This window comes from Denticeps clupeoides, chromosome 18 (assembly GCF_900700375.1).
Source record: "Denticeps clupeoides chromosome 18, fDenClu1.1, whole genome shotgun sequence".
NCBI classification, from domain to species: Eukaryota; Metazoa; Chordata; class Actinopteri; order Clupeiformes; family Denticipitidae; genus Denticeps; species Denticeps clupeoides.
In genome coordinates this window covers 11710950-11723185 of record NC_041724.1, presented here as the reverse complement: position 1 = coordinate 11723185, position 12236 = coordinate 11710950, and the positions used below count along the sequence as shown (strand labels likewise).

The 12236-nt window shown below is 43.8% G+C and overlaps 1 protein-coding gene across 3 annotated transcripts in view; it reads left to right on the top strand.

Moving 5' to 3' along the window:
• Positions 1 to 12236, top strand: part of spock1 (SPARC (osteonectin), cwcv and kazal like domains proteoglycan 1) — a 175236-nt gene that overhangs the window by 141576 nt on the left and 21424 nt on the right. For all 3 annotated transcript variants that reach the window (XM_028959788.1, XM_028959787.1, XM_028959789.1), the window contains one exon: positions 34 to 148. In XM_028959788.1, coding sequence (XP_028815621.1) covers positions 34 to 148 — 115 coding nt within the window. The remainder of the gene's footprint in view (positions 1 to 33; positions 149 to 12236) is intronic.

The window sequence follows — 12236 nt, the reverse complement described above, 5'->3', positions numbered from 1 at the left end:
CATAATCCATTTCTCACTTGTGGCTCCCCACAGTGTAAACTGGAATTCCAGGCCTGCACCTCTGGGAAGAGCCTGTCTGTGAAGTGTGATGGGCCGTGCCCATGTCTGCCTGGACTGGAAACCATCAAACCGGGGAATGAGAAAAACGGTGAGTTTTAAAAACAAAACAATAGAACACTATATTTAGTCTCTCAAGAATTTATGCCTTTTGGGGGGATTGGTGCAATATAAAATGAAAAGTGTTTTTTTGCAGTGAACTCATAAGAGGAATGAAACATGTAAAAGCACAAGCACACAAAGTTTAATGAACAGCTGTTCAGTTCTGTTTCAGAGTGTAATGATCATTTAAAACCTTGCTGAAACAAGCTATTAGCACTTTGCTCAAGCACTACTGTGCAAAATACACTGCTCAAAAAATAAAGGGAACACTTGAACAACACGATGTAACTCCCAAGTCAATCACACTTCTGTGAAATCAAACTGTCCACTTAGGAAGCAACACTGACTCACAATCAAGTCAATTTCACATGCTGTTGTGCAAACAGAATATACAGCAGGTGGAAATTATAGGCAATTAGCAAGACGTCCCCAATAAAGGCGTGGTTCTGCAGATTGTCCAGAGAACTGGCACCCTGTGATCTTCACAGATGAAAGCAGGTTCACTCTGAGCACATGTAACAGTCTGGAGATGCCGTAGAGAATGTTCTGCTACATGGATCATCCTCCAGCATGACCGGTTTGGCAGTTGGTCAGTAATGACTTGGGGTGGCATTTCTTTGGTGGGCCGCACAGCCCTCCGTGTGCTCACCAGAGGTAGCCTGAGATCCTCAGACCCCTTGTGAGACCATATGCTGGTGCAGTTGTTCCTGGGTTCCTCCTAATGCAAGACAATGCTAGACCTCATGTGGCTGGAGTGTGTCAGCAGTTCCTGCAAGATGAAGGCATTGATGCTAAGAACTGGCCCGCCCGTTCCCCAGACCTGAATCCAATTGTGCATGTCTGGGACATCATGTCCCGCTCTATCCACCAACACCACAGACTGTCCAGGAGTTGGCGTCCAAGTCTGGCAGGAGATCCCTCATGAGACCATCTGCCACCTCATCAGGAGCATGTTCAGGCTTTGTAAGGAGGTCACACAGGCATGTGGAGGCCACACACACTACTGAGCCTCATTTTTGTCAGCACATTCAACTATGTAAAGAACAAACTATTTAATAAGAATATTTAATTCAATCAGATCTTTTTTTATGTTCCCTTTATTTATTTGAGCAGTGTACAAAAAATTTTGAACTGGGGACCTTTTGCTTGTTAACCACAAAACTACAGAATATATTTAATGACTGAAACAGGGTCAAAATATTTCATTTTGCTTGTAGTTAAAAAAAAAAAAACTCCCGTCCAGCTTATGCACATGTGCAGGAGAAGTGACAGTTATGTTGGAAGCAAACGGCAGGATAGATGACACCTGTTGATCCATTTATTTTTCGTCAACCAGAATTCAGTGGTTGGATGAATTTGCATTACTTATTATGATTGCAACTTTGCAAAATCGAAATAACAGAGTATTCTCCAGCCTGTGGTGATGTTGCAGCATTAGGATGAGTAATTTCCCTGTCACTATACGGCGCCCGGAGCAGGCAGTGGAGAAAAAGTTTAGGAGGTTGCAGTGGAAGTCGGTAATGATGCGGTCAGTGCACATCGCTCCTCAGACAGCCCTGTTGTGATGATAATTTTATACGCGGTCCTCAAGGGCCTCGGCATGTTCGTGTTGTGATGAGTGGATGTGGTGACGCACAAGGCTGCATCCTTTCCATTCCTCCCTCCTACTTTCAATATGGTCTTCCTTGGTTCCTAGAATTTTGTCTCAGACGGACAATAATAATGTGTCTCATCAGTTGTCATAATCGTATCTCCCTACAATTACTTATAGGACCAGGGCCTTGACAAGCTCAGTAGGGTATTCTGTGCCTTCATATATGTAACTGGCTAAATGCACACATTGGTTTTGTTGAGCTTTATGTTTGCTTGCCTCATGTCTGAGATATGGATCTATAAAAAAGAAAAAAATAATAATCTTCTATGTTTTTAGTAAGCCTCTGTAGGTTCAGGGTTTTTCTGCTTCTTCAGTCTGGCATTTTAATAGGTTCCCAGCATCTCTCCTGTTATATGAATAGTCAAGGATGTTGAGCGCAATGCCCAAATCTGTCTTATTTTTGACAGAAGCTCTGGGCGCAGCACCTGTGAGTGTTTACCTTCACCACTTTTCATTTGCCTGCGCATAACTTGAGTGAAATGGCTTTTCTAGGCATTTTATATCTGTCTGCGTGCCTGTCTCGGTGTGATGCAAGTCGGACAGCTCTGAGCGGGGTTATCTTTTGTCTCCAGCATGCAGCTTGACAGGCGTCTGTACTTTCATTCTCGGGGTAGTCACTTCTGATTTTAGGTTAAACGTCTGAAGCCACAGAAGCTTAATCATTGTCTTTTCGGCCTTTTTGTATTCTGGGTTTCCAGCTTTTTTCTCTCTCATCTGCCATTCTCTTCCTTTTAAGGTGCAAAAGTTTAATGCACATGTACAGTATATTTATTACCAAAACTATGTTACCATACCAATGGTTTTTTAATATTGTTATTACTGACTCTTTATTTTTTAATTATCAGTGATACTAGAACTATAATTGTTTTTTCTGCTTTATATATTTAAAAAAAACATTGAGATTTCAACATTAACATTTAATTAATTCCAGCCCACCAATATGCTCAATTAGAAAAAGTATGGTAAGGTTAGGTATAGAGTTTATGGTAAAAACATTGTTCTCATATGGTTGAACCAAAATGTATTTCTTACAATATTATAATTCATTTATAATATATTTTTTATGTTTATTACTGAACATCTGCTCAGAGAGACAGAACTATGTGTGTGTATGATTGCTTCTCTTTGTTTTACTGGTTGCATGGCAGATGGTAATGTGGCTCCAGTTCTGACTTTGTGTGTGTGGCGTTTGCAGTGATCACATGAAATAAGCATATCATATTACATGTTATTGTAATCATATTTATTAAATTATTGCTCAACCTTATCATATTATAAATCAGCGTTTGCATTGCTGTTTCTTTGCTCAGTGAATAGATCTGTTGCTTAATCCTCGAGAGAAAATAAGCTGTCAGAAAATAAGCTGAAGCTCTGATAGGGACTGAGATGTCTTGTATTAATGGGTTCACAATGAGACTCAGGCATTCCTCCTCAAACTCATAACCCTCAGGCGAGATCTTTAATTGGACCGGTGGTTGTGCGTGATCCGGATAAATATGTATACATCAAGAGACAATTACCTCACATACGCCTGCTACAGAGCGAGTGTGTGTCTCCACCATGATTACTTCACTTTTTCCTCCTTGTTCATTCTTTCATTCAGTCAACCATCTCACCTTTTAATTACCATTTGTGTTGCCAGAGTTGCTTTTTATTGATCCTTTTCTCCTTAAGGCTCTGCATGGTCGGCTGTGGATCAAACATTTAGGGAACGATCATAGGCTTGTCTGGTTATCCAACACATCTCTTTATTTCTTCTTTTCCTTCTCTCTCTTTCTGTTTATCAGCATCTGTATGTCTCTCTGTCCATCCTTCATTGCTGACTCTGCCCATTTCCCTTCTGTGCTCAGGATGTAATCTCGCTGTATCAGGAGGTAGCATTGTTTGTCAGGGAAATGGTATCATTGAAGATGGATGGAGGAATAAAGAAGACAAAATACAATCTCAGGGAAGAAAACAATGCGAGGGGCTTCAGAATTTTCCTCAGGTTCTGGGGATGGCCCGTCAACGGTCCTGCACCTGCCACTCTTGATATGGGAGGTAGGGTGAGTCTATGTAGTCACTGGTTCAAACCCCAAAATCCCTGGTTCAAACCCCACTTACAAGCATTGTGTCCCTGAGCCAGACACTTAATCCTGAGTTGCTCAGGGTTAACTTAATTTGATAGTTTATGATAATTTCTTCAGTCAACTTCCTCAAGCAGACAATTAAATGGGTGTCCTTCTCTGTTAACATTTTGCACAGCTTATAGTTGCTTGAAGTTGGCTTCTTATGGTCCCTTAACATTAAAACTTTTTATCAGAAAAACAAATGGTTCCCACATATGTACATTATGTCAATGCTAAAATATTAGGTGACAATTTTTTTTTTTTAGGTTTAGCCATTGTTCACTTTTTACATTGTAGAACCTCCACAACAGTAGATAGGACACCACAGTAGCTTTTATTGCGTTGAGCTAATCCATCTGTCCTTTCTTACACTACATTGACTTTAAGAGTCTGCCTTTTATTTACTCAGAAAGGAAATTGAAATAACCTAATTTAGTCTTGGTATGTTACATAGAGGACATTTATAAATGCCAAGCACATCTCAAACCCTATTACCAGTGATCCAGAGTCCTTTAGTATTTTGGTTCCAAGCTCTCTGCAGTACTCAGATGTCCACAAGAGTCTTGACTTCAGGTCACAGATATAAATCTCTGAGAGGCACTCTGAGACTTATGAATATGTAGGCTTTTTCTGACAGGGACAATTATTGATTTTTATGAATCACAGAACATTCCCTTGCTCTTTATTTTCAATGTGTGTGTGTTTCTCTAATAAAACCACTAGTACCATTTTTGTGTGTCAACTTTTGGAGCTGTTCCTGGGACTCCATCTCGCCCACAACACTTGACTCTATAAAATGTATGGATGGGTTGAAATGGTCACCAACCTGTGAAGATGACCCTTTAGACTGTGTTCAGGAGTTATTTGATGGTGTGTTTGTGAGTGTTTTTTATATTTATTTGTGAGAGTGTATTTCCCCTTAGCCACAGGTCATTTCAAAAGACATCTATCTTTTTCTGGTGGGTCATCTCAAAAGGAACGCAGCTTTGAAATGGAGGGATGAAGGTTATCTTTTGATCTCCACTGCTTCTGACTCAGCAGAGTGGCTTCCTATGTGGCAAGACCTATTTTTATATTCAGATTACCCATGAGTCGATCCCAAAGTTATCTTCATGCACTTCAAACAACAGAGGAGGACAAGGCATAGAGTGTTTTTTTGCATTCTTGTTTTTTTGTGTATCTTACTGTCTTTGTAACCATGCATGGTACACACTCATCCTATGCTCACAGGTTATTAGTGAAAGTACAGGAGTATGTCACATGAGTTCATATTATAATTGATGCAGGACATAAAGACTTCGCCTTAATCGACTCCGGCACAGCTGGGACCTTCATAGACACCAAGTTTGCGCAACGCCATCAGATCTCACCAAGACCGCTGACCATCAACTCAGTCCACAGTCAGCCAGTTGCCCCCAGTCCCACTCAGTACCAAACCACCTCCATCCTTCTTAGACTGGATATGCATCTCAAACGCATCTCAGGGGCGGTGGTGGCCTAGCGGTTAAGGAAGCGGCCCCGTAATCAGAAGGTTGCCGGTTCGAATCCTGATCCGCCAAGGTGCCACTGAGGTGCCACTGAGCAAAGCACCGTCCCCATGCACTGCTCCCCGGGCGCCTGTCATGGCTGCCCACTGCTCACTAAGGGTGATGGGTTAAATGCAGAGGACAAATTTCACTGTGTGCACCATGTGCTGTGCTGCTGTGTATCACATGTGACAATCACTACACTTTTATTTACAAACACATGGCAATGGAGCGGTACATGGCAGAAACACTGCAGCAGGGTACCATCAGGCCGCCCACCTCTCCAGCGGGCGCCAGTTTCTTCTTTGTGTCCAAAAATGGTGCCCCTGTACTTAAAGTTGTAGAAAGGCACCTTCCACCAGCGCTCCACCGCCTTCCTGGGGTTTGTCATCTTGCCCCAGAAACTCCAAACAGTAGCGTTGTGGCCCCTTCCCCAGAAACTCCAGAAACTCCAAACAGTAGCGTTGTGGCCCCTTCCCACGACAATCAAACAACTGCAACAGTTTCTGGGGTTTACAAAGTTTAATCATTGCTTCACCTGTGGCTACAGTGCAGTCAATGTCCCATTCACTGCCATAACCAACCCTTCACTATGGCCTCAGGTCCTACATGGTGGACCACATCCTAGACTCCCACATCCAGGGCAGGGGTGTCCAATACCTGCTTCACTTGGTGAGCTATGGTCCAGAGGAATGCTCTTGGACCCTGGCATCATGGCAGGGCACTGTTGGTGCTCCTCCTCCATCCTGGGGCCGTCTGGGGTCAGCCCAGGAGGCAGGGGTCCTGTCACATGACTCTGGTTGCATGACAATTACATACGGGAAAGTGGGTGATGCTTATAATTTGATCAGCGGTGCTTGGTGCACATTCTTGTCTACCCTTGTCTCCTTCCCTTGTGTATTTCAACATGTGTAAGTCGTAAGTCCCTCTGGATAAGGGTGTCTGCCAAATGCCTTAAATGTAAATGTAACATGCTATTGTGCTCACATGACCACATGGTGTACAGCTTTGGCTGCGATATGGTCATATAATAAAAGGCGACATACTCACCCACTTACTCTGTGATGCATGCATGACATGTTGTGGAAATGTTAATGCAATGGTTTTCTCTTTTGCACATAAGCAAAGTAAACAGTTTAAGTCTGAGACACCAGCATTACTGGTGGCCAGCATGGCTGCCCACTGGTTAAAAGCAGACGACACATTTTGTTGTGTGCACCATGTGCTGTGCTGTGCATCACCATGACAATCGCTTCACTTTCACTTTTTCACTTGGGTTGAAGAAATGCTGCAGATCACAATGGTACCAGTATAAGCCATAACTGTAAGCCATAAGACAAATACAATCTTAAAACAGTAATAAGGTGCAATAGAAAGTGCTTCTCGTATGTGTTCTTCAGTGGTTATTACAAGTAATTCTCATTTGCCAGTTTGGATGGATGACACCAGAGCCAGTAGAATTGAGAGGCAGAGTGTCCTGAAATAAGCATAGACCACATCATTCATCAATCACAAGGATCCAGACATTTTCTTGCTTCATTCTGACTAATAGATGTCTTACAGGACAATTTATGGTTGACATCAGTGTCAGGGGAGGAATGTTTCGGCTGGATCCATTCCCTTTGAATGAAATTAATCATCATGTACTGCTAAACTGAATTGTTTTGCTCCCATGATGAGTGTATGTAAATTTCCTAACTTAACAGTATATTCTCATTAAAATATTTTAAAATGTCATTTTAAACCAGCCAATTTCCCATGTTCCCATGCACACATTCCTCAGGAATATGTGTACACACACACAAATAGACACACACAGGACCTCATATACTTATTGTTTGAGTAGTAAGATGATAAAGAAGGTCAGATAAAGAGCAGATAACAGGGGAAAAGGTTCTTTTTTTTTTGGTAATTTCTGGTAATTAGCATTCTCCCCTTATCTCACTCACTCTCCACTTGTCACACACTCACAGACATTTGAGAATAATATGCAATGCTCCTTTTGTAATTGTACAGCTGGGGAATTAATTTATCTTTGATAAAACTTAGAAGTGTGTGTGTCTGTGTGAGAGTGTGTGTGTGTGAGTGATAAAAAACAATTTGTATGTTGAGTGGCATTCCTTCCAAGCGTTTCCCATCGTTCTCTGCCCCGTGTCTCAGCATGTGTCTTCATTTGGAATGGAGTAAATGTCAGGGTCTCTGAGGACTGCCAGTGTCTGAAGATGAGTGTATATCCGCAGGGCAGGACTTAACTCAGTGTGTGTGTGTGTGTGCGTATGTGTGTATTATTGTGTAAGACAGAGAGTGAGAAGGATGACAATGAGAGGAAGAGTGAGTGAAAGAAGATGTCAGGAGAGTGATCTGCTGCCAGCATTATACTGCATACGAAGAAAATAAGGTCGTGTTCAGCAAATGTTGCACTTTGAACCTTGACCTCAGCTGAAGAAAATACCCCTGCTCAATGGCTCACCTATACTCAGCACCACGCTATGAACTGTTATGAAGAAGTAAATAAATAAATAAATAAATAAAGGTCGGGTCTCCTGTATTATGAAGTGCACTGAATTATTAAAACTGTTGGCCTGAGCCTCTAGTACAGCTGTCAGTCAGTCTCAGCAATGCCCAGACGAGTCTGGCAGCTCCCAGAATGCTTTGCACTGTCAGTTCACCCAGATCTCTGCACAAGCCCTTTTTTTCTTTCCACCATTAGTTCCGTTTCCACCTCGGCCGAGTGGAAAATTCTGGAAGGTCTCCTGTGACCTCGTCCAGTTGGAGCATTCCGGTGTCCAAATGTTCATCCATTGTTTATTGTCTCTTTTGCTGTTTGGAGCAGAGGTGTCTGGAGAACCCAGGGTTCATCTTCTTCTCCATAGCACACACCCACACCTCATATGCTCTAGCTTTGATACTCATATACACACACGCACACACACATGCACCTCCAGTTTGACTCACAAGGCATTTCCATTTTACATATCAAAGATAAATCCCCTCTGTAACATCCCGGACAACTGTCTTCAGTGCAAATATCTATGGCAACAGCCTGGACTATAGAGTGTATCAGTGTGTTTGTGTGTGTATTTGCATACCATGATAGGTGGTCTGCAGAAACATTTCCTGGCAGAGCTTCTTGAAGAAGATTAACTGGCGATGCCAGTTACTGTCAGTCAGCGGGGTACTGGTCAAATCAATCACGCCCCCACCCCCCTCTCTGCCTCATTCCTTCTCTCGCTGTCATCGTTCCCCTATATTTTGACTGACATGATGGTAAATATGAGGTCTGTGCTGCGTTAGTAAGACAATCCCTGTCTCTCTTTCCCTTTCTCATTTTTTTCCTTTTCTCATTTTCTCACAAGTCTGACAGGAAAGATTGAACCAAATCACTCTGATTGCAGTCTCATACAGGCAGTCTCTCATGGAGGTGCACACAGAGTTTGTAAATTGTGTGTGTGTGTGTGACGGCAACCCAACACCACCACTTGTTTATGGTCAACCCAGACCCAAAATGCCGTTTGACCATCTTTACACCGGTGTGGATTTATTTAAAAAAAATATGAAAAATGCAAGTAACCATGACAACCTGCCATTCCAAAATTTCTGCTGCTTTAAAGAGCACAGTGGTCTCTCTATTTATTCATCCATAAATAGAAAAGGCTGAAAACCACCAGGAATCTTCCTTGAGCTGACCGGCCAACTAAACTGAGCAATCGAAGGAGAAGGACCTTAGTCAGGGAAGTGACCAAGAACCTTGTAGAAGAACAACCATCTCTGCAGCAATCCACCAATCAGGCCTGTATGGTAGAGTGGCCAGACAAAAGCCACTCCTTAGTAAACTCCCATCTGGAGTTTGCCTGATGGACTCTCAGACCATGAGAAAGAAAAATTCTCTTGTCTGATGAGACAAAGATTGTTGTGAATGCCTTTGGTGTGAATGCCAGGGGTAACATTTGGACCAGACCAGGTTCTGCTCATTGTTACGTCCCTGGACGTATGCTCCCACGTGTTGTGTGTTTGGCTGTGTTTTTGCGTCCTGTCCCTTTTAGGTTGACTTCGTGGGAGGAGTTGAGGCCTACCAGCTCCATCTGCCATTGGTCACCTCCACCTATTTAAAGAGACTTCAGATGGTGTTCGGGAGGTCCCCAGGGTCTGCTAGGCCCTTATGCTTTTGGGAGGTCCCCAGGGTCCACGGAGATCTGCATAGAGCTCCGTTGGGGATCTCATTCGTGTTTCTTGTTTCGTTGTGTGATAGACCCTTTGTTGTTAGCCTGTTAGCTGTTAGCTTGTCATGTGCCATTTTTGGTAACTTGTACGTGTTTTAGTTATCCCTGCTGTTATCCCATCCCTTCCATTAAGCTGTTTTGATGTTAGTTAGCTGTCCTGAGGCAATGCCCTCCCTGCAGAGCACCACTTTTGTTATTTTGCTTTGTTATTTTTCCTTTCTTTCTTTTGGAGCTACTCCGGGTGGGGGTACGCCGTCACACGGACAGCCTCAGCTTGAGTCTGACCGGGGTGACGTTCGGCGTTCAAAGTTGCCTCCAATCGGTACCCTCCGAAGAGCAGATAGGTTAAGGTAGATTGTGTTAGGCACGTTTAGGACCGGATTTGCAATTTTGCTGTTGTGTTTGTGGCCTCAGGTATACGTTCGGTGGAGAGGAGTTTGTGTAGGCTTGGGTGGTTGTTAGTATTCAGCTTTTTGTTTTTGGCGTACAAGTTTGTGTGGGGCAGTTGATCTGGTTGTGTACACAGGTGTGGGTCTAAAGTTAGCACAAGATGCATTTTGTGTGTGGTGGCTGTGGTTGTATCATTTGTGGACATTCGTTAGTGCTCCTTCTGCATTCGTTCGGCACAGTGTTTAAAAGAGACACTGTTTGAATTGCCGTGTGGTGTTCGCTCACTCTCAGTAGTGAGGTTCTTTGGCGGAAGGATACACTGTTTCAGTTGTGGAGCGTGTTGGTCAATAGGAACGTTTTTCCCAGCCCTGCCTGCTGATGTGCTCTCGTGAAGCATTTCTGCCGATCCGGCGAGTGACTCTGATGCGGATGTAAAAATCCGTGAGTGCTCATTGGAGAAGCGTGAGTGGCTTGATTCAGCGAGAGTTTGTCCAGAATGCGAATACCGTAACTACGGGCTTGCAAGATGGTGCAGGAGCTTCAGCTTTTGCCAACTGGAGTGTCAGCATGAGCTTGAGCTCAGAAAGTTGGAGCAGCAGGTTTGAATGGAACGTGACTAAGTACCAGAGTAAGCACTGAGTGTGCTTTTGTGTAAAGCTATTTTACAACCACCACCATTTTTGATTTTGAGTATACAAATTTGTTGTCCACTGCTTGTTTTTGGACCTTCGAAAAAATTGAGATTCGTTGAATAGTGCAGATATTGTATTTGAAGGGCCAATGCTTTATCTTGTGCACTCTTGGATCAACCGAAGGGTTGATATTTGGTGGTGGGGGTGTTACGTCCCTGGACGTATGCTCCCACGTGTTGTGTGTTTGGCTGTGTTTTTGCGTCCTGTCCCTTTTAGGTTGACTTCGTGGGAGGAGTTGAGGCCTACCAGCTCCATCTGCCATTGGTCACCTCCACCTATTTAAAGAGACTTCAGATGGTGTTCGGGAGGTCCCCAGGGTGTGCTAGGCCCTTATGCTTTTGGGAGGTCCCCAGGGTCCACGGAGATCTGCATAGAGCTCCGTTGGGGATCTCATTCGTGTTTCTTGTTTCGTTGTGTGATAGACCCTTTGTTGTTAGCCTGTTAGCTGTTAGCTTGTCATGTGCCATTTTTGGTAACTTGTACGTGTTTTAGTTATCCCTGCTGTTATCCCATCCCTTCCATTAAGCTGTTTTGATGTTAGTTAGCTGTCCTGAGTCCTCTGTCTTATTGAACCTGTTAGCACACTGTAAATAAAAGCACTGTTTGTTTGGTTGCATGTGTAACAGGGACCTCCTCCTCTCCACACCCTTGTTGCGTTTCTGAGACCCCTAGACTTAGGAACGTGACAAATGGGGGTTCGTCCGGGATGTTTTTTCCTTGGTTTGGTGTTTGTGAGCAGAATCATATATCCGGTAAGTTAGGGTGTCTCTTGGGGTCTTTGCTGTGGCAATGCCCTCCCTGCAGAGCACCACTTTTGTTATTTTGCTTTGTTATTTTTCCTTTCTTTCTTTTGGAGCTACTCCGGGTGGGGGTACGCCGTCACACGGACAGCCTCAGCTTGAGTCTGACCGGGGTGACGTTCGGCGTTCAAAGTTGCCTCCAATCGGTACCCTCCGAAGAGCAGATAGGTTAAGGTAGATTGTGTTAGGCCCGTTTAGGACCGGATTTGCAATTTTGCTGTTGTGTTTGTGGCCTCAGGTATACGTTCGGTGGAGAGGAGTTTGTGTAGGCTTGGGTGGTTGTTAGTATTCAGCTTTTTGTTTTTGGCGTACAAGTTTGTGTGGGGCAGTTGATCTGGTTGTGTACACAGGTGTGGGTCTAAAGTTAGCACAAGATGCATTTTGTGTGTGGTGGCTGTGGTTGTATCATTTGTGGACATTCGTTAGTGCTCCTTCTGCATTCGTTCGGCACAGTGTTTAAAAGAGACACTGTTTGAATTGCCGTGTGGTGTTCGCTCACTCTCAGTAGTGAGGTTCTTCGGCGGAAGGATACACTGTTTCAGTTGTGGAGCGTGTTGGTCAATAGGAACGTTTTTCCCAGCCCTGCCTGCTGATGTGCTCTCGTGAAGCATTTCTGCCGATCCGGCGAGTGACTCTGATGCGGATGTAAAAATCCGTGAGTGCTCATTGGAGAAGCGTGAGTGGCTT